This window comes from Panthera leo, chromosome B1, assembly GCF_018350215.1.
Source record: "Panthera leo isolate Ple1 chromosome B1, P.leo_Ple1_pat1.1, whole genome shotgun sequence".
Taxonomy (NCBI): Eukaryota; Metazoa; Chordata; class Mammalia; order Carnivora; family Felidae; genus Panthera; species Panthera leo.
The window spans coordinates 149572259-149594219 of NC_056682.1; the positions used below are offsets into that span (position 1 = coordinate 149572259).

The 21961-nt window shown below is 35.2% G+C and overlaps 1 protein-coding gene across 1 annotated transcript in view; it reads left to right on the forward strand.

Annotated features, from left to right (window-relative positions):
- LOC122218502 (transmembrane protease serine 11C-like) overlaps positions 1 to 21961 on the forward strand; it is a 51790-nt gene that overhangs the window by 29418 nt on the left and 411 nt on the right. The window contains exons 6-9 of the mRNA XM_042936723.1: positions 10620 to 10658; positions 14165 to 14336; positions 15519 to 15778; positions 17028 to 17170. Coding sequence (XP_042792657.1) covers positions 10620 to 10658; positions 14165 to 14336; positions 15519 to 15778; positions 17028 to 17170 — 614 coding nt within the window. The remainder of the gene's footprint in view (positions 1 to 10619; positions 10659 to 14164; positions 14337 to 15518; positions 15779 to 17027; positions 17171 to 21961) is intronic.

A 21961-nucleotide genomic window follows, 5' to 3' on the forward strand; every position in this document is an offset into this window, starting at 1 on the left:
AACTGATATCCAGTATCATCCATCTGAGGTTGGGATAGATCTGTATGATGATTAATTTTATGTGGCAACATTGCTGAACCAGAGGATGCCTAGATATCTGGTTAAACATTATTTCTAGGTATACCTGTGAGGATGTTTCCAGAAAATATTAACATTTGAATTGGTGGACTGAGTAAATCTGATTGCCTTTCCCAATGTGGATGAGCATAATCCAACCTATTAAAGGTCTGAATAGGATAAAAAGATAAAGGGTAAATTCTCTCTCCCTCTGCCTGACTTTGAGCTAGAATATTGGTTTTCTCCTGCCCTTGTTCTGGGATTTACACCATTGGAAGTCTATTTCCCAGGCCATTGGATTTGAACTGGAATTACATCACTGCTTTTGTGGGTGTCCAGCTTGCAGATGGCAGGTCACAGGACTTCTCAGCCTCCATAATTTCCTGTGAGCCAATTCCTCCTAATGCATGGATGAATGAATGAATGAATGAATGAATACTTCTATTTCTCTAGAAAACTCTAATATAAATTCCCAAAGTGCACTTCCAATCACCATCAAGCCCAAATAATCTTAAGTTTGAAACGGGTTTCAGACAGCCTATTTGCCTCACATAATCCTAAAAGGCCAATTGTACATATAGCTAGACTAATGCTCTTGTCTCTCTTCATATTTGTCCTAGCTTGTTTGCTTTCATTTCCCAAGAACCTAAGCCTTTTTAGCCACTGCACTCATGTCCAGCTTGAGTGAGTTATAACATAATCAAAATTAAGAGTGATGAGTTTTAGGTTAAAGAACTCCATTTTGGGAAAAGAAAAAAAAAAAGGAGAGAGAGAGAGTTCCACTTTGGGGGTACCTGGGTGGCTTAACTGGTTAAGCGTCTGGACTCTTGATCTCAGCTCATGTCTTAATCTCAAGGTTGTGAGTTTAAGCCCCACATTGAGCTCCACACTGTGCATGAAGCCCACTTAAAAAAGAAAAAAAAAAAAAAAAGACCTGCACTTTGGTAGGGTACATTGAGATCCATTCATTTTTGAAAAACACAAGGTCAAAGCTTTGGTTTCTAAAATTTCATTTGATAATATTGTGTAAAATGAGCTACAGGGGAGAGTCTTTAAGCAGAGAGATTGGTTAGAAAATAATTAAATGGTATAAGTGCGAAGAACTGAAAACCTGAACTGTCATAGTGAAAACAGTATTAGAATGGAATTGACATACCTGATATGAGGCAAAACAGTGAGAGAAATTGAATACAGCATCCAACGTTTAAGTCTGAGTAATTAGTGGAATGATAACTTCATATAGAAATAGCATACAATAGAGAAGTAGAATATAGGTGATTGGCTTACATTTTGAGTATTAGATAGAATATACCTCTCCAGATAAAGTTATGTATCAAGCATTTGGAAATAAAATATTGGTCCTCTGAAGGAAGTTTGGGTCTAAAACCATAAATATGATGGTCATTCCCATAATATAATAATGAAATACTAAAAAAGAATAAGATTGCTAAGAATATAAGAAGATGAAAAGAGGAAGAGTCAAAGATAGAGTTTGGGGGAATATTTTCACTTATTAAGAAGAAAAAAAGAGGAGTCAGAATTTGAGATTATAAAAAAAATAGATGAAAAGGTATGAGAAAAAGTTTTATAAATATGCCATATGGAATACATGAATTTACCATCTAGGAAGATGGAATAGATGTACTTTTCCCTATTCCCCCCACTAAATACACCTAAAATTCCTAGATATTATATATAAAACAAACTTAAGAAGATCCCAGACTGAGAGGTGACCTCAGGGCCCAACAACATGGTAACGAGTCCCATAAGTTTGCTTCATACATTCTAAAATGGGAGCTGAAGAAGCCAGTGATCCAAAAACTCCCAAGAATGCAGGGGGTTGGGGGGTGGGGAAGGCTTGCTTTCGTTAATCAAAAGACCAGAAAAGCATCAATATAGCAAGATAGAATGCTTTTAAACAATAACTGCTCTGCTGCAGCCAAAACACCATAGGAAAAAAACTATGGCTTTACCCCAACCCATGGTAGCAAAAGCTACATGGGGATCCTCTCTTTCCACCCTTCCTGGGCTCTAATTAAATATATACAGGATTTATATACTGAAAACTACACAGCACTGATGAAAGAAATCAAAGAAGATGTAAATAAATGAAGAGAAAAATCATCTTCATGGATTGAAAGACTCAACATAGTAAAGATGTCAATTGTCCCCAAATTGATATACAGGATTATCTTTTTTAGAAAAAAAAAATGTAGGAGAAATCTTTTGTATCTAGGGCTAGGTAGAGTTCTTTGGAACAAAAGCATGTTCCAAAAACAGGAAAATTGATAAACTTCATCAAAATTAAAATTTTTGCTCTGCAAAAGTCTATTAAGGATGAAAAACAAGCTACAGACAGAAAAAAAAAATATTTTCATACCACTTATCAAAGGACTAGTATCTAGAATATATAAAGAACTCTCAAAAGTCAGTGAAAAAAAACAGTCAATTTAGAAACCAGCAAAAGACGCAAAGAGACATTTAACCAAAAAGAATATACACATGGGAAATAAGCACATGAATACGCGTTCGATATTATTAGCAATTAGAGAAATATAACTTAAAATTACAATGAGGGGTGCCTGGGTGACTCAGTCAGTTAAACATCTGACTCTTGATTTTGGCTCAGGTCATGATATTACAGTTTGTGGGTTCAAGACCAGCATTGAGCTGACAATACGGAGCCTGCTTGGGATTCTCTCCCTCTCTTTCTGCCCCTCACCTGCTCATGTGTGCTCTCTCTCTTTCTCTCTTCCTCTCTTTCTCTCTCAAAATAAATAAATTTTTAAAAACAAAACAAAAAAAACTACAGTGAGATATTGCTACATCTTTATGAAAACGGCTAATTTTTTTTAAATGATGACAAAACCAAATGCTGGCAAAGATGTGGAGAAAATGAATCATTCATATAGCACTCATGAGAATGTAAAGTGTAAATCCATTCTGGAAAATAATCTGGTTTAAAAAAAAATTAAACATACAACAGCCATACAACCCATTAATTGCACTCCTAGGCATTATCCCAGACAGATGATTGTGTTTCCATAAAAACTTATACATGATGTTGATACCAGCTTTATACCTAAATGCCAAAAACTTAAAACAATCCAGATATTCTTCAAGAAGTTAAGGGTTAAACAAATTTGGGTACATCATACCCTGGAATACTACTTAGCAATAAGAAGAACTTGGATGAATCTCTAGAGAGTTACATTGAGTAAAAGAAGTCAATCCAGAAAAGGTACATACTGTATGAATCTATTTACATGAATATATGGAACATTCTTGAAATGATAAAATTATAGAAGAGGAGAACAGATTAGTGGTTACCAGGGACTAAGGAAGGAATAGGATGGAAGTAAGTAGATATGACTATAAAAGGGTAACATGACAAATTCTTGTGATGATCAAAATGTGCTGTACTTTGACAATATCAATGTCAATATCCTGGATATGATATTGTACTAGAGCTTTGAAGATATTGTCTTTATAACATCTTGTAAGATATTGCCTTTGGGGGAAATTAGGGAAAGCATAAACATTATTTATTACAAATGCATCTAAATCTGCTATTTATCATAATAAAATGTTGGATTTTTTAAAATTACATTTAGAAAACACACATTTCTTGGAATTAGATCTTAGATGTCCTGATGAATTTGGCTCTTTATCTCTCGTATTCCTAACTCTCTGAGTTACTGTTGTAACAAATATGCTTTAAATGAGTCATAGCATGAATTTTTTTAAATGTCTTTGAGAAGTCTGGCAATCTTTTAAGACTCTGAAAAACTAGCACTATGGAGTTACTCCCACTAAAATATAATAATAATATTTTATCTTCTATTCCAGCAACGTAAAGTCTTTTCTTATTGAGGTATAATTGACATTACATTCATCTCAGGTGTACAACATAATGATTCAATATTTGTATATATTGCCAAATGAACACCACAATAAATTTAGTTAACATCTGTCACCATACATATTAAGAAAAAATGTTTTCTTGTGATGAGAACTTTTAAGTTCTATTCTCTTAGGAAGTTTCAAATATGCAATATGAACTAAAGTTACCATGGTGTACCTTACATCCCCATGACGTATTTATTTTATAACGGGAAAATAATCCCCTTTTGACTCCCTTCACCCATTTTGCCCACCTCTCCCCACCCCACATTGATTGATTTGCAGATCCTTGCATCCATGGAATGAATTCCACTTGATCTTTTAATGCATTGATGAATTCAGTTTGCTAATATTTTATTGAGGATTTTTGCATCTTTATTCATCAGGAAAATAAATTTTTTCATATGACATCTCTGATTTTGGTATCAGGTAATACTGGCTTCATAACATGAGTTTGGAAGTGTTCCCTCCTCTTCCATTTTTTGGAAAAGTCTGAAAAGGATTACTATTAGTTTCTCTGTGAATGTTTGATAGAATTCACCAGTGAAACCATCTGGTCCTGGACTTTTTAGGGAGCTTTTTGATTACTGATTCAATCTCCTTATCAGTAATCAGTCTGTTCAGATTTTCTATTTCTTCATGGTTCAGTCTTGGCAGGTTGTACATTTCCAGGAATGTATCTATTCCTTCTAAGTTGTCAAATTTGTTGGCATTATAATTTATTCATAGCAGCTTCTTATGATTCTCTATTTCTGTGGTATCAGGTGTAATGTCTCTTTCTACTTCTGATTTTATTTATTTGAATCCTCTCTTTTTTTTTTCCTGGTGAGTTTAATTAAAGGTTTCTCAAATTTGTTTATCTTTTCAAAGAACCAGCTCTTAGTTTCATCAATTTTTTCTATAGTCCTTTTAGTCTCTATTTCACTTATTTCTTCTCTGATATTTGTTATTTCTTTCCTCCTGGTAACTTCATTCTTCTTCCAGTTCCTTGAGATGGAAAACTAGGTTATTTGAGATTTTTTTCTTGATGTTAAAATCTTTTGGCATTCATTCATATAAAATTGTAAAGATACTAAAACTATGAGGCAAAACCACTTTGATTCTTCTTTTATATTACTGATGAATTAAATATGACTCTTTCCTGCTTCTATTAATGCAATATACTTTAAATAGCTGAAAGTACCATATACTAGATGCCAGTTTTAATGTTTTTTCTCCTTAAAGTGATCTACTAGTAGATACATGTATCTACTGCTACTGTAAAATTCTTCCTTATACTTTAGAATCATATAGCTTTTTTATCATTATTATTAAGTTTCAGATCAGGTTTCAGATTAATTATTCAGATAAATTATTAAGTTGTGCTTCCAAGAGCTTTCATTAAAGCTCATAATGTGGAATAATATCAATAAAGGACAAGAAAAGGCATTCAAAATATGAATACCTCTTTTTTTTAAAAAGGAAGAAATTTCTTTACTTAGTCTGTCAACTCAGGTCAGGAAGAAATTTAAACTTAAAGATTTCAGAAATATTTTCCTAACCAGTTTTTCCATTCTTGGTACCTTCTACATTCTTGTCTCTTATGTAGAATTTCTGAAGAAAAACATGAGTCCTATATGTTCTGAGTAAGAAGAGAATAGTTGTGGTTTGTGTTTAATGACAGGTTACTTGTGCAACTTCAAAAGCCATGTAATTGTCATAAATTTACTCATCAGTATTGCATAAAATAAATCTATAAATTCTCTTATGGTTATCATTGGGTCAATTAACCAATGCCTCAATATTTTTATTTTTCTTGGTTTTTTTTTAAAGTATATAGTTCCAGAATAATTTATTTTTCTGTAGAAAAATACGTTTAAAACAAGCAACTTAAGGGACACTCGAGTGGCTCAGTTGGTTAAGCATCCAAATTCAGCCTAGGTCATGCTCTTGTTGTTCCCAAGTTCAAGCCCCACGTCGGGCTCTGTGCTGACAGCTCAGAGCTGGAGCCTGTTTCAGATTCTGTGTCTCCGTCTCTTTCTCTGGCCCTCCCCACTCATTCTCTGTCTGTCTCTTTCTCAAAAATAAATAAAACATTTTTAAAAACTTAAAGAAAAAAAGCAATTTAAATAAATTCCAGAGAAAAAAATTTAATTCTTTCAGCATGAATAAAATATTACAAGGCGATGGTTATTTTGCATCAAAAACTAATATATGCAAATTGGCAAGAGCAAAAGCTAAGAAATCATATGAGAAGAGGGAGTTAATAAGAAAAACTTCTTGGGGCACCTGGATAGCTCAATGGGTTAAGTGTCTGACTCTTGATTTCAGCTCAGGTCACGATCTCACATTTTGTGAGATCGTGCCCTGAGTGGAACTCTGTGCTGACAGTGTAGAGCCTGCTTGGGATTCTCTGTCTCCCTGTCTTTCTGCCCGTCCCCCACTCTCAATCCCCCTCTCCCCCCCCCACCCTCCATCTCAAAAATAAATAAAGAAAGAAAAAGAAAAGAAAAACTTCTTGGAGAAGCTACCTTTCAAGACAGGTCTTAAAGAAAGCCACAGACATGAACTGAAAGAAATCCACGAAGTATTCTCTGCTTGGTGTTGTACCAGAGCTAAGCCATCAAAATGCAGGCCTTCACAAAATGTCTAGGTACCAGGGAGAACCAAAGTGAAAGTGCTAATCTAAATATTAACTTTCTCTCCAATGTGTGTCCTCAAAAGGACCCCTTAGAAACACAAGTGTGTCATGTCAAAAGCATAAGGTAGATGTTATCACTTATATTTTCCATTGCTCACTCTACCAGCATAGCTGTCTAAATATTCTCCCTAGCACATGTCTTGTCCTCTCTTCATTACCAGTGGTCTTTTGTGCTACTATCAAAGCTTAAAGTCAACAATGGCTAAGTATAGAAGAAACACAAATAAGATCCAAATAAGTTTGGATTTTTCACATTTCTTGAAATATGCATTAAGATTAGAAAAATGGAGTGAGTTTCTACCTTAAAAACTACTACCTGCATATATAATTGGTTATTAGGTTTAATTAATTTTAAATATTTAATTAATTTTAAAAGGTTTATTAATTTTATTAAAGGATTTTATTAAAAGATGTATTTATTATAATTAACTCTTAAAATATTTTTTAATGTTATCTTCAGAGTCAAAATGGCAGACATATTGAAGATATGTACTGTAAAAAAACTAATCTACATCACTCTGAGGAATGACAAATATATAATGTCTAACCACAGAGATAATTTTCAGTCTAATTAGAAACGCAAAGAAAAGCATTTATTGAGGTTAAGTATGCAGCCACATGACTAATCAAAACCTTCAGTGTGTAAAGAATTCAGCTTTTGTTCATCCACAGTCCAAGTCCACAACTCTGTTCCTTTGCCTTTTAATTCAGACCGGTCTTATTCACACTCCTTTTTGGGGGGGAAGTTAAGGGGCAGGAGATGAAATTATTATGAATGAACTTCCAAGGTTGACAATTCCTGTGTGATAAAACAATTCTAGTAGCTGCCTTGCTCAGTAAATCCATGCCCATTTATAATTTTAAAGTTTTCACAGACCTAACACATGAAAATTTTTAAACATCCCATAAAATACATTCTGTAGCAGAATTCAGTTAATCTCCTCTATATTTTTAATGCTAGAACCCCAGGGAAACTATCTGAAAAGTAGGATTAATCAATTTATTTAGCATTTGGACTCAGGTAAAGTAAATAAATTCACCTGAGTAGAGTTAAAGCTCAGGATCTATGAAAATTTATATTATAAATGTGTCTACTGCTACTGTAAAATTCTTCCTTATACTTTAGAATCATATAGCTTAGTTTTCATTATTATTAAGTTTCAGATTTTTTTTTTTTTTTTTTTTTTTTTTTTTTTATTTTTGGCACAGAGAGAGAGAGAGCATGAACGGGGGAGGGGCAGAGAGAGAGGGAGACACACAGAATTGGAAACAGGCTCCAGGCTCCGAGCCATCAGCCCAGAGCCTGACGCGGGGCTCGAACTCACAGACCGCGAGATCGTGACCTGGCTGAAGTCGGACGCTTAACCGACTGCGCCACCTAGGCGCCCCTAAGTTTCAGATTTTTTAAGGAAGAAAATATTCACTGGATATCAGACTGTTACCAGTACATCCAAATTTGCATATCTTTCTAATTCCAGAAAGATAGCAAATATTAAATAATTGTAGATTCAAAGCCCATTTAGAAAGCACCTAGGTATCTTTTCTAATTCAGTGTTCAATAATGAGTGAATTATGGCTATTTTTGCCCCCAGTTATTTTTAATAGCTTGACTCCTTTCCAAAAAATGTTTGTCATCAGCTATTCCTAGTTCCCCTGCTACCCCTCGATACTAAGTGACTTTTCTTGGTGCATCCAATTTTCTATGCACAAATCTGCCATAGCACTAATCATATAATATTAAATTATCTACTTAGTTGTATATCTCTTCCACTACACTCCAAGTTCATTGAGGACAGGGTCCATGTCTATTGTCTTTGATTCCTGGCCCATAGGAGAAGATCAGCACACAGTTCCTGAAATGCTTTTTAAAACCGCTTTGTCTTATTACCTATCCTTTGATGGAATCTCCTTTTGGCAAGGGGAATGCCATTGTTTGTTGTCACTTCCTTTATACGTTACATTGTAAACAGAGTACCTTAAGTTACAGAGTTGACTCCTTGATTCAAGCATAAATCCATAAGAGTTCTAGCTTTTGAGTGTGAGCCAAAGACTTACAGCAAACACAAATAGCCACAGCAGTGACTCAATCCAAGGAGTGACAGCTTAAATCACTTCCCCCATTTATTGTACCTGTCTGTCTTTCACCTACCCAAGCAATAGTTACTCTATTAAGCTCTGGTATAATACAACTATTAAAAGCAAATTATAAGTCAAAAACATTTCTCCCCTTTAGCAAGACATACATCAATAAAGAAACCTCAAAGAAAGAAGAAAGTTCTGTGAACATAGTAGAGTTTTCTAAATAATTAGTTCATAAGGTGTAGCATTTAACATTTTTCCGGTCAAGTTACAGGAGTATAATCATTTCCCAGACTTTTGATATGGTTTTATATATTTTACTAACCACACAAAGCTCAAAATGAAACCCTAAAGGTATCATGTCCAATAAAAATTAGCTTCTGGAAGGCAGCTATGAAGGATTAGGTGGAAATGAGCCACCTTTCTGTTTAAGTGGGTGCGGCTCATACCTACTCAGTCCATCTGACAGTTGAATTGGTCCTGCCTTTTTGTTCAAACAAGTTGACTTTCTGGTAAAGAATTCTTTTGTCCCCTTGATTTGTTGTGCAACCTAATGTAAGAGTGTGTAACTATAATTGTCATATATAAATGGATACTCCCTCCTGGATTTATAGAAATGCAAGAGCATAATAAAAATGAACCTCCATTGGCATATATAGTATTTAACCTATAGAGCAACTGATGATTCATTTTTTGAAGAGAAACCCTTAAGTAGGAATGGCTAGTATATTTATAGTTCTCTACATCTGAAATTTGGGGCATAATTGTGATTCACTTGTTCACCCTCTCCCCATATACTTTCATCATGAATTAAACAGGTTTGCAGTTCTGCAGAGATTTGGGGCCCACAACAAAATCATCTATTGTAAATCTCATTCTGAAATATTCCCTAGATGTCTAGGAATGAGTAGACAATATTAAAGTCCGCTTTATTACTAATTTTTTTATCCAAAACAAATTGGCATACTTGAGTGTTCTGAATAACTGAAACCACACAAAGGATATTAATTGTAAAAGGATCAAAATATACCAAAATGCACTCCACACCAAAAAAAAAAATGCACTGCATAAATAATGTGCATAGTCTCTCCTAGTTATTAGCATTATTTGTTATGCTATCTGGTTATTTCAGTATCTAAGCCTGGTTTCTCAAAAAGCAGAGCCTGAGACAGACTCACATGTGGTATTTGATCTGAGAAAGAGTAAAAGGCAAAAAGCATAAAATAAGGAGGGAGAATTTCCAACATCAGGGGCAACTCTAGCTCCATCCCATAGAATCTTCTGAATTATATATCAGAACTGTGCTCCCCAATGACTAACAGGGGAAGAATTTGTCCATTGACACTCATCTTACACCAGCTCCTACAGAGTTAACTCCTACATTTCCTATTGTCCATCTGGGAATGTCCAGCAGTCCCCTTCTGGCAGAAAGTGAGAAGCTAAGGTGCTAACTTGAGAAGGGCATGTGCCAAATTACTCCTGAGTAAAGTGAATCCAAATCTGTATGAAATCAGTCACCATATTGTGGCTGATTTTAGATATGGCCAAGAGTATTTAAAGTGGTACAAAGACTAATGTTAAATACATTCATTTACCTGGTGACTTGGAATCAAGATACAGTGAAAGATCACCATTTTTATATATTTTAGTACTTTTTAGGACCCAGACCTTTTTTTCAACTTATAATGGGGAACTTGAGAGTCTTTAGAAACAGAGGAATGAATACTAAGATTTTATTTCTCTCTATGCTAATCCATGACCATAGAAAGCATATAGTCAAAACTGAACAAAATGATTGTTTACAGAATAATGTGTTCCCCAAAACAAAATAATTAGTATTAATTAATATTTTAAAATGTTCAGAAATGTAAATATTTTTTTCTTTTTCTTTGACTTTTAGACATTGAAATGCCAACAGCAGAAAATCTTCTCAATACCTGTAAGTTCATTGACAAAGAGTTATTTTCTAATGAAATTTAATTCCTTGGATGGCAAAAAAGAACTTCACTTGACAGTCAATACAGTGTACATAAAGATGTAAGGGAAGCCTGCTTTCAGAAACTTGTAAAAGGATGACTGTGGTTGATCTTAAATTGACTGATACCATGGATTTTAAATGAGGAAGACATTATTACATGCCATAATGGCAGAGGGTATCTAGGGACAAGCAGTGATAATTAAGAACTTAGGATCTAAAACCAGCTACACATCAGTGTTGAGCCCCAGATAATACACTTACCAACTGGGTGAATTTACACAGGTTATTTAATTTCTCAAACCTTCAGTTCCAAGCCATTGTGATGATAAAAGAAGGCAGCACAAGTAAAGTACTTACAAAAGTGTACAGTTCATAATAAGCACTCAGTAGATTTCAGCTATCTGTATTTTTTATTCTGCCTATAAAAACTTCAGGCCTAGGAACTCTCTGTGGAATTCTGATGATACAAGCCAAGTTCAGTGTGCTGAGACTTACATGCAGGCAGCTCCCTTGCTGGCCAAGGCATTCTGCTTCTCTTCTCCCAACCACTGCCCAGGGAAATCTGATCCACAGGGTTGCCAGAACTTGTAGCAGGCTGTCAGAGGAGCACTGCTCTTACCTGGGCAATGAGACTAATTCTGGCAGCTGGAAATCACCCTCCAGAGCCAAGCAACACCAACGTCATTGGTCCTTACTACCTTTCAGTCACAGCATAGTTATTTCTGAGCAACCTGGGCAAAACTTAAACACAAAGCTGTATTGGATTATTTTTCTTTCTGATATATTTTTACTGAACAACCATCAAGGAACTTAATAAGACATTTTAGGCGTCCCTGGGTGGCTCAGTTGAACACCCAACTCAATTTTGGCTCAGGTCATCATCCCAGGGATGTAGGATCGAGCCCTGCATCAAATCCCATGTTGGGCTCTGCACTAAGCATGAAGCCTGTTTAAGATTCTCTCTTTCTCTCCTCTGCCTCCCTGCCCAACTCCCACTCTCTCTCTCTAAAAAAAAAAAAATTTAAGACATTTTAAAGTCAATTATTCCAATTAAAAAATTTCGTACTGATACAATCAAAATCCACAATTAAAAATTTGTCAGGTTGATAGAAAAGGGGTATACAAGACAGGAATAAAAACAGTAGTAGGAAAGAGACTGGCCAATTTGTATTCTCTCTAGCCAGAAGACTAAGCAACCATACAGATCAGCATTCTGAATTTGATTTGACCTATCTGAGGTTTTAATTATATTTTAAATAAAAAGTAAGGGGGGGGAGGGAGGCAAGAAAAATCAAACAGGGTTGAAGAAAGAATAGAGTTTGGTACATGACAAAGTATGTTAAAATACAGTCATAAATGGGATACAAGTTACCAGGGTAGGGAGGCTGTAAGAGCTTGGTAGATTCTTTGATGTTTCTGAAAGTATCAGCCATCAAGTCTCCATTATATTCCTTAAATTCTTGAAGTTTACCCTGTGACTTGATATAACAAAAGCTCCAAGGTGTCATGTAAGATTTCAGCAGAGGTAATAACAAGGTAATGCTGCAGAGGTGGCAGCCAGAAGCTTAACAGACACAACAACCATGAGTAAATGGGAATTCAGGACAGAAATTAATGGACAAGTATAAATTAGGCTACAGTTCTGAACAAATGCACAAGCAAGAAAGTGGAGTCACACAGGGGAGGTTCTCCAAGCCCACAGAGAAGCATCTTTGTTTTTATATTCCTCTGAAGGAAGTTCAGTAAAGGCCAACTTCCTTTAGGAGTTGTCCAAATGGAAGGGAGGATAGGGAAGAACCATTATACCTTTGGGTTCTGAGTTATTTGTTTTATCCTCTGTAGATTCCATGATAAGGGAGTGGAAAGAAAGGAAAAGAAAAGGGAGTTATAGTCAGTGGGTCAATATGAAAGCTCATTCAAAAATAAAAACCACAAAGGCTCTGCTTCAGCTAAGTGGTTTTATGAAAAGGATGCCTTAACAACCTGAGGTTTAGACTGCATCAAAGAAAACAATCTAGAATCAGAATCAATATACAAATTTAAGGACTTCAGAGGGTTAGTGAAGATCTTTTTAAGCCTGTATGTCCCTCCGCTGTGTTTCTGGTGCCTTTCCACCTTCAGGAAAGAATATCTCAAGACACATCTTAACACATTTCTGTGAAGCAGTTGACCATCTAACCTTTCCAATTAATTTAAGTGTTCTTGTTCATGATACAAATACCTTTCTCTAATTCAGAGTTGCTTAACCTTAACACTATTAACACTGTAGGCCAATTTGTTTGTTTCAGGGACAGTCCTGTGCCTTCTACATTTTTAGCAGCATTCCCAACCTCTACCAATAAATACCAGTAGTGCATCCTCCACCCCAATTATGACAACCAAAAATATCTCCAGATATTGCCAAATTTCTCCTGGGATTAGGAGTGGAGTGCAAAATTGTCCCTGATTAAGAACCACTGCTTTCATCTATGCCCACTGCACTGATTATGGCAAGTTTTTCTCACTCTAAGTGTTAGGAACATACCCATTACAAAAATGGGTCCTGCAGTCAAATATCATTTTTATTTCAAGATGTCTTATGGGTTATATGATATGGACTTCATTTCTATATACATTTGTTGAGCACCTCATAGGTTATAGGTTCTCTGTGATAGGTTCTAGAAATATGTATATATTTTAAAATATATGGTTCCTGCCCTCTAAAACATTTAATAAGGCTGACAAACTCTAGTAAAAGATACAATAAACTGTTAAGGAACAAGCTCAGTGCTTTAGCTGGAGTAACATGACTTAGTCAAGAGAATCAGAGAGAGACACAATAATAGTGAAGTTGTACTATTACTGCAAATTTGCTTTAAAGACTTAAAGAGTCCAGCAGTTTCTCTGGATCTAAATTGACACTAGAGCATAGTCCTGTTTCAGAGAAGCATTTTACTTTGAGAAAGGGTTGGCTATCTTCATGTGTTATTCCTTTAGGCCAGATGTTATGTATTGTAACTTAAACACTAACACATTTCTGTCTACTCTATCTCTTGTCACTATCCATTGGCATTTGTAGCCATTCACTCTTTCTTATAAATGTTTCAGAGCAATCACTGTGTTAAACAACTGCTCACAAAATTACAAGCCACACATTTTCATATACAACCTAGTAACTGGTTATCAATTATTATCTTCTAAATTCAAACACTTCATTTTATATGCTTCTTATAACAGATCATAGCAAGGTCATACAGACACAGAGAGTTATGTGACTAATGAGGATGGGCAGGTGAAAATGTCAATCTATTTTGGGTGAATTCTCAAAAAATCTCATATCAGCAGTTAGTCCTAACTTCTCCAAGACTATGGGCTTTTCCTCAGTTAACAGTTAATAGTGACGTGTATTACAAGAGTTTGTTAACTATAGCAATGCATGCAAAAGCAATATCAGTATCATTATATGCTAACTAACTCCTTTTGAGCAGGTTGTGGACAACGAACAATAACTCCTTCTGGCAACAAGATTGCAGGGGGCAAGGATGCCCAAGAAGGGGAATGGCCTTGGCAAGCTAGCCTTCAACAGAACAGTGTCCACCGGTGTGGAGCCACTCTGATTAGTAACAGCTGGCTTGTCACTGCTGCTCACTGTTTCATAAAGTAAGCTCTGGACTACATAAAGGCTCAAAGCCACTCATGCACCTGAAAGTCTGAGATACGTATCTTTTAAGAACATAGATTATACAACTATGCCTCCAACTATTCAATACTGTGAAGTATACTCTCAAAATTTCTCAATGAATTATCAGTTTTTAAAAAAAGATATATTCAGGGTAGAGCAGGAATTGTCAACAGTGGCACTATTATATTTGGTCCAAATGATTCTTAGTTTTGGGGTGAGGGGTATCCTGTGCATTATAGAATATTTAGCAGCATCCCTGGTTCCCACCCACCAAATGCCCGTAGCATCCCCCCAGGACTGAAAACCAAAAATGTCTCCAGTTATTACCAAACTGAGTTTCCCTCAGTTGAGAATCACTAAGCTATACTTAATTCATTTTATAAAGAAACTATAAATCCTAAACTGAACACTATTCTTCTATTTCTTTCTCATCATTATTTCATTTGGTCTTATTTATTTAATCATAAGTATTTGAATTCATCCTGCATCCTCCAATATATATTATAGCCCTATTTGAAATTATTATTTCTTTAAAGGATACATTATTACACCAAAAGTTTGCTTTGTTTTTACCCTTTTGTTTGATGTTTAATTTTACTAATTTCTATTGGCTTTATGTAGCACTTATTGGTTTTATTTGTAAATAAAAATCCCTCTTAAACTTGAGATTTTGAATATGTTCCAGCAACACTATTTTTCTTATTTGCTTAATAGATAAACCCTTGATTAACAAATAATAGTAAAAGTCATAAGTATCTTCCTATTTATAGTTTTTAAATATTATAAAAGAGGATTTCTTCTATTTCCTTAATTTCCATAAGTTTACTCTGTCCCATAATCTTGCCCACTTTTTATTTAATCTTATGATCTTGTCTTATCATATTTAGCTTTCTAAATATCCTTGAGTCTTTCTGGAGAGATAAAAGGTAGTTTCCATGGCTTATCTCTTAAAATATATCTTATTAAAAAAATAAAATATAGCTTATTGCATTATTAAAAGTCTATTCATGTTATTATTTTTCTCTTACACATAGCTTTACTTTTATATGTTAAATGCACTAAGGTATTCAATACATATCTAATTGTTTTAAAACATATAAGATGTTAATTCCTGCAACTCTGAAATATAGGACTTTTAATAAATAAATCTATTTCTTTAGGGCCAGGGATCCCAAAGAATGGAATGTTAGTTTTGGTCTTCTTTTAAGTGATCCACAAACAAAGCGAAGTATCAAGGATATTATAATTCATGAAAACTATCATTACCCCGCACACGATAATGACATAGCTGTTGTGCATCTGTCCTCGCCAGTATTATACACAAGCAACATCCGAAGAGCATGTCTCCCGGAAGCTACTTACACATTCCCACCCAATTCAAATGTGGTGGTCACTGGATGGGGAACATTAAAGTCTGATGGTGAGTTCCTAACCTTCTTCCATTACATGGTTTGAGCTCTAGGAGTTAAAAAAAAATACTCTGAATCACAACTAAACCTGAGATAGATTTTCTCTGGATCATTTTGAAGAGGATAATGTGCAATGGATTGAAAATTTATCTTCAACCACATTCATATGGAAACTACAATTTCCTAGAGCTTTTACCATAATTGCCCTTAACAATGGTAGTTTTAATAGAAATGCATTATTGAATAAGTAATTCATTTTCTTCCATTTTCTTCATTCATTATTCAATAAATATTTATCTTGATTACCACCTTTATGCCAAATACTGGTCTAGGTGGTTTGGATATATAAATCTATAAAATAGGCAAATATTCCTGCCCTCAAAAGTTTATATTTTTAGTAAAAGAAGACAATAACCATAAAATACAATAAATAAGTAGATTACACAGCATGTTTTATGCAGGTAAGTACCAAAGCAAAACAAACAAACAAGACTACAGAGGTTTGGGTATTTTTGACGGGGAGAAATGAATAGCTCTATGTGAAAAGGCAATACTTGAGCAAAGATCATTTAAATATGTGCATTCCCATGACCGTAGTTATGTAAAGATTTAGTGGCTATTTATGTTCATAAATGCATTGGAAAGCAGAAAAAATAAATCTAAAATTAATTTTGAGGTTCAGAATTACAGTAACAGCAGAAAATCTTAAAATGATTATAAAATATAAGTTTTGGAATTTGAATTTTTCATTTTGTTTTCTAACATATACAAGTAATAAATATAAAATTCCAAAACAATTCAAAAGGGAAAAAAATCCCATTACACATGGATGAACACACTAAGTATTTCAAATATGGTCATTTTTTAATGTTTATTTTTGAGAGAGAGAGAGAGAGAGTTCAAACCAAGGAGGGGCAGAGACAGAGAGGGAGACCCAGAATCCAAAGCAGGTTCCAGGCCCTGAGCTGTCAGCATAGAGCCCGACGCGGGGCTCAAACCCAGGAATCATGAGATCATGACCTGAGCTAAAGTCGGATGCTCAACTAACTAAGCTACCCAGACGCCCCTAAATGTGGTCATTTTTAACAATAGCTTGGTATGTTCATTGCATTACTACTTTGTTACTAAGAAGGGAGACAAAAGCTTAATTAAAACATAAGTTTTACATTGACTTGGAAATTGTATACAGTAGTACAAATAAACTTAGCCAGAGATACTAATATTGACTTCAGCAAAAAGTATACACTTTTCTTCCTTTAGGAACAAGTCCTAATATACTCCAAAAAGGATTAGTGAAGATTATAGATAATAAAACCTGCAACAGTGAAGAGGTATATGGTGGTGTGATCACACCTGGAATGTTGTGTGCTGGGTTCCTGGAAGGAAGTGTGGATGCCTGCCAGGTAAATCCGCCTATTCTATTTTCAGGATTTTTTCCTTGTGTATTTTAATTCCAATTAATTTGTTCAATTTTCTCAAAAGACTGACAATTTTTAAAGGTTTAAGTTTGTTTTGTAGCCAGAGTAATTAATTAGAATTATATTGCCATCTGATAGGTCCTACTAAAATACTAAAGAGCTAAGCCTCTCTTATGGTTATAAGAAGCTGGGAATAAGACTGGGGAAGAGACTAAGTTTGGAATAAGCAGGAAAAAGATGAAGGGAATTTTGGTAAATTTAGTTGGATTGGCCCTCTTTCACTGAGAAACACTCAACTGAATCCAACACCAAACCTAACGATCATGGAGCTTTCTTAATTTGAGTGGCTTCAACACCCTAAATATTTTATTTATTTAATAATGCTTCTATAGCATCTCCATGTGGTAGCCACTGTTTTAAGCTCTTCACAAATGCTAATTTCTTCCAGTTATGACAATTCTGTGATGTATGCTTGTACTATTATAAGCCCTATTTCTCAGTTGAAGGGACTGAGACAAAGAAATCAAGTAATTTGTCTAAACTTACACAGGCATTAAGTGTTAGAACCCAGATTTAAACAGAGGATTTGGGGCTGCACAGCCTATATTCTGAATGCTACACTAAGCTGCCTTTCCTTATGCTTAATATGCTTCAAACACCTCTCAGGCTGTTTACAAGCAATAGCCCCAGAGTTAACAAAAGTACTACTCTGGTTATCTAGGCGGGCAGAATCAGGGGTAAATCCAGGACAACCCTTATTTTGTTCCTTCATTTCTATGCACTACTATGTCCCATACTCTGTGCTAGGTGCAGGGGAGCTAAACGTTAATAAAGCATTATTCATGTACTCTAGGAGCTAGAAGACATACAAACAAGTACTTGTAATACATAATTATCATCTCTCATTACAGATTCCCATCTTTCCAACTCTCACACTAACCCTATTCTTCAAAGTTATGACAAGCTTAGATCTTGATTTTCTCAATTTTCTCTCAGTCCATCACCCTCAGGAATATGACTGTCTTCTAAACTTATGCAGCCTAGAGGTTTTATTATTTCAACCTTTCCATTGCCAGCACCCTAATGACTTCACCATCTTCTACTTCTCCACACCCATGCTAATAATCTCCAACCACAGAGCAATATGACTATTTTACTGGCTCCTATATGTGAACTCCTGAGAACAACTAGGAGAAACCTTGCAGCCTTGTAAACTGGTGTCATATAATCACAGCTGAGTCCTTACCACATTATAGAATTATTGAATGCATCCTTTATATATATATATGCATATCCTATATAAGCAACATTTCATTGCATTGTTTGAATGTGTCCCTATATGCTCTTGTATTCCTTAACATATGGCATTTCCTCATACTAACTAGAAAAAAAGAAATCATGAGAACGCCTTTAATTTCTTTTCTATATGATAAATTTATATTTGTACCTATCCTCGCATTCTAGGCTCAGCACAAAAAAAAATTTCTTCTACTCTTCAAAGCTAATCTTTTCCCTGTATTCTTCATCCATTCTCTATCTATACAGATATTTGTGCTTTACATTAATTTGAACTTTCTTCCATATTTTCCAAACTGTTCCACTCCAACAATATTCTGCAAATACTATCAGATCTCTCCTTTAGTACACTGTACTCTTTCTTTTTCTGTTCTTGGTCAAATCTCTAAAGAATAGTCTACCATCAATGTTCCATATTCTCAACTTATTCACTCTCTGACCCACTGCTTGCAGGCTTTTGCCCTACCAGTCCAGATTAGCCAAGATGGTCTAATTGCTAAATCCGATACATGCAGAATGGAAGACGGACTGGAAGCAAGTATGCTAGAGATATTATGATCTCTTAAAATATTTTACCTGAGAAGGGTAAAGAGGGCTTCAACTAAGATACAGTAAGAATGAAGAGGCACTAAGACAGGTGGACAAGACTGCGAGCCTGATTAGAAGTGAGGAAGGGTCTGACTCTTGATCTCAGCTCAAGTCTTGATTTCAGGATCATGAGTTTGAGCCCCACGTTGGGCTCCACACTGGGCATGGGGCCTACTTAAAACATCATTATCAACAACAACAACAAACAACAGGATGAATATTATTCATTTCTATTTGCTTATGGGTCAGCAATGCAACCCCGTCTATTTCTTAATTTCTCTGAACTTTCTGTAAAATCTGCTACACAAAGGCTTTGTATGAAAAGTTGGTTGTTTGTGTGTGAAAAAAAAACAGGGTAGGAATAGGGAAAAGAAAGAATACATGCTAAATTCCATACTTATCCCTGAACAAAGGGAGAGAAGATGTACAGAAGAAAAGCAGGTTTGTGGAGGTTTAAAGTTTGGGGCATGCTAAATTTGAGGTGCTTGTGGAATAACTAGGCATATGTGTCCAACGTGCCATTAGAAATCAAAACCTTGAGCTCAGGAAAGAGTTCTGGCTGTACATATATACCTGAAAGTTATTGTCAGCTGGGGAGCAGTTAAGTTCATAAGCAGAGATATAATTGCTCAGATAAAGAATATAAAATAAGAAGCACCCAAGATTTAGAACTCGGGTATAAATGCTCCTAAGAAGCTAACAGTAAGAGATAAGGAAAACTAAGGGGGAAAAATTAGAAATTGGTATCACAGGGTCACAGAAGTCCAGGGATCAGAACAAAAGGGAATAGTCAACAAGTGACACAAGCCATATAGTAAGATAAATGCTGGAAAGAGTATATCAACTTCAACAATTGTTTATTGGCAAAGTTTAGAAGGTTCATTGGTGGAAAGAAAAACTGTTTAGAAGAAAGTTGAAAATAAGACAAAAAAATGGAAATTTCAATATAGACTACTACTTCAAGCCAGTTAGCTGTGAAAGGAAGATAATTAGGGCAATCGAAGAGGTCTTAAGATACAGAAAGGCTGTCATTTTTTCAGACGGGCAAAACTGAAAAAAAAAAAAGTGTATATTCCCGGTAGGGAAAGACAGTGGAGGAAATGAAGACGTTATTAGGAAAAGCAAACAAGAAAAGAGAAGATTATTGACAGAACAATGTCCTTGGTCCAAAGAACAGGTGGGGAGATCAGCCTTAGAAAGAACTAAATACCTCCATTTATCAGACGATAGTAAATATAGATGTGGGCTGATGCAGGTGAGCTAGAAACTCAAAAGAGACAAGGACAAGAAATGGAGAGATTGCTATCTATTATTCTCCACTTACTCTATGAATTTGAAACCAAGAGATTAGGTTCAGAGTCTGGGAACCTGATTTTTAAAAATTGTAAAATAGGCCTTTTGTACTATTGGTAGGAATGTAAAATGGTGCAGCCTCTATGGAAAACAACATGGTGGTTCCTCAAAAAATTAAAAATAGGTTACTATATGATCCAGCAAGTCCATTTCTGGGTATATACTCAAAATAATTGAAAGCAAGGACACAAATAGAGATTTGTACATTTAATTCATAGCAGCATTATTCACAATAGCCAAAAGATGGAAGCAACCCAAATGCCCATTGATAGAAAAGTGGACAAACAAAATGTGGTATATACATAAAATAGAGTATTAGTCAGCCTAAGGAAGGAAATGCTGACACATGCTACAGCATGGACAAAACTTGAAGACACTGTGTTAAGTGAAATAAGCCAGTCACAAAAGGATAAATACTGTATGACTCCATTCATATGAGGTACTTGGAGTAGTCAGACTCATAGAGACAGAAAGTAAAATGGTGGTTTCAGAAGCTGGGAAAAGCAGGATATGGGGAGTTATTGTTTAATGGGTATAAAGTTTTAGTTCTGCAAAATGAAAAAAGTTGTGGAGGTGGATGGTGTTGATGATCGCACAGTATGAATGTAGTTAATGCCATTGAGGTGTACATTTAAAATGGTTAAAATAGTAAATTTATGTTATATATATTTTACATAATTTAAAAATGGATGTATATGTATATGTATATAATACATATAATGTATACATATACGTATATAATGTATATGTACATAATACATATGACATACAAAATAAATCAACTGTTTATGTTATTGGTAAGACTTCTGGTCAACAGTAGGCTCTTAGTAGTTAAGTTTTGGGGGAGTCAAAGGTCATGCTCAGAGTTTTGACTGTGCACCTCTAAACCCCTGCATTGTTCAAGGGTCATTTGTATGCAGATGATCAGAATCAAGGTAACCAAGGGACTGGTTTCATCCAATAGCTGTAGAAATTATTCAGGATGAAGGGAAGGTCTGGAGCAAAGGAAAAGCCAGATGCTGAAGTGTTCCATCATTCTGAAAGAATGGCCTAAACATCAGTAGATAAAAACCATAAGGAGTATAGAGAGTAGTTTAGCCAAATTATACAATTCTGAAAATTGGAGAGATGTTTACATAAGAATGAAAGAGTAATAATCCAATGCTTGTGGTGGGTAAATATAAACCTTACTTTTTTTCTCAACATCTGGCTGAAAATAGGGGAGTTTAGAAAGATAATAAGAGAATTCTTCAGCACACTGATGATTTCATAAGCAACAATACTTTCAATATCTCTTTTGGGTAATAAATAAGTTGAAATTTTTCATACATGTTTTCCATTATTGTAGTGTTGTATCCAAAGACATGTATTGACATCTTTCATTTAAATAAATGATTATAGGGGCGCCTGGGTGGCTCAGTCGGTTAAGCGTCCAACTTGAGCTCAGGTCATGATCTCACAGTCCGTGAGTTCGAGCCCCGCGCCGGGCTCTGTGCTGATGGCTCAGAGCCTGGAGCCTGCTTCTGATTCTGTGTCTCC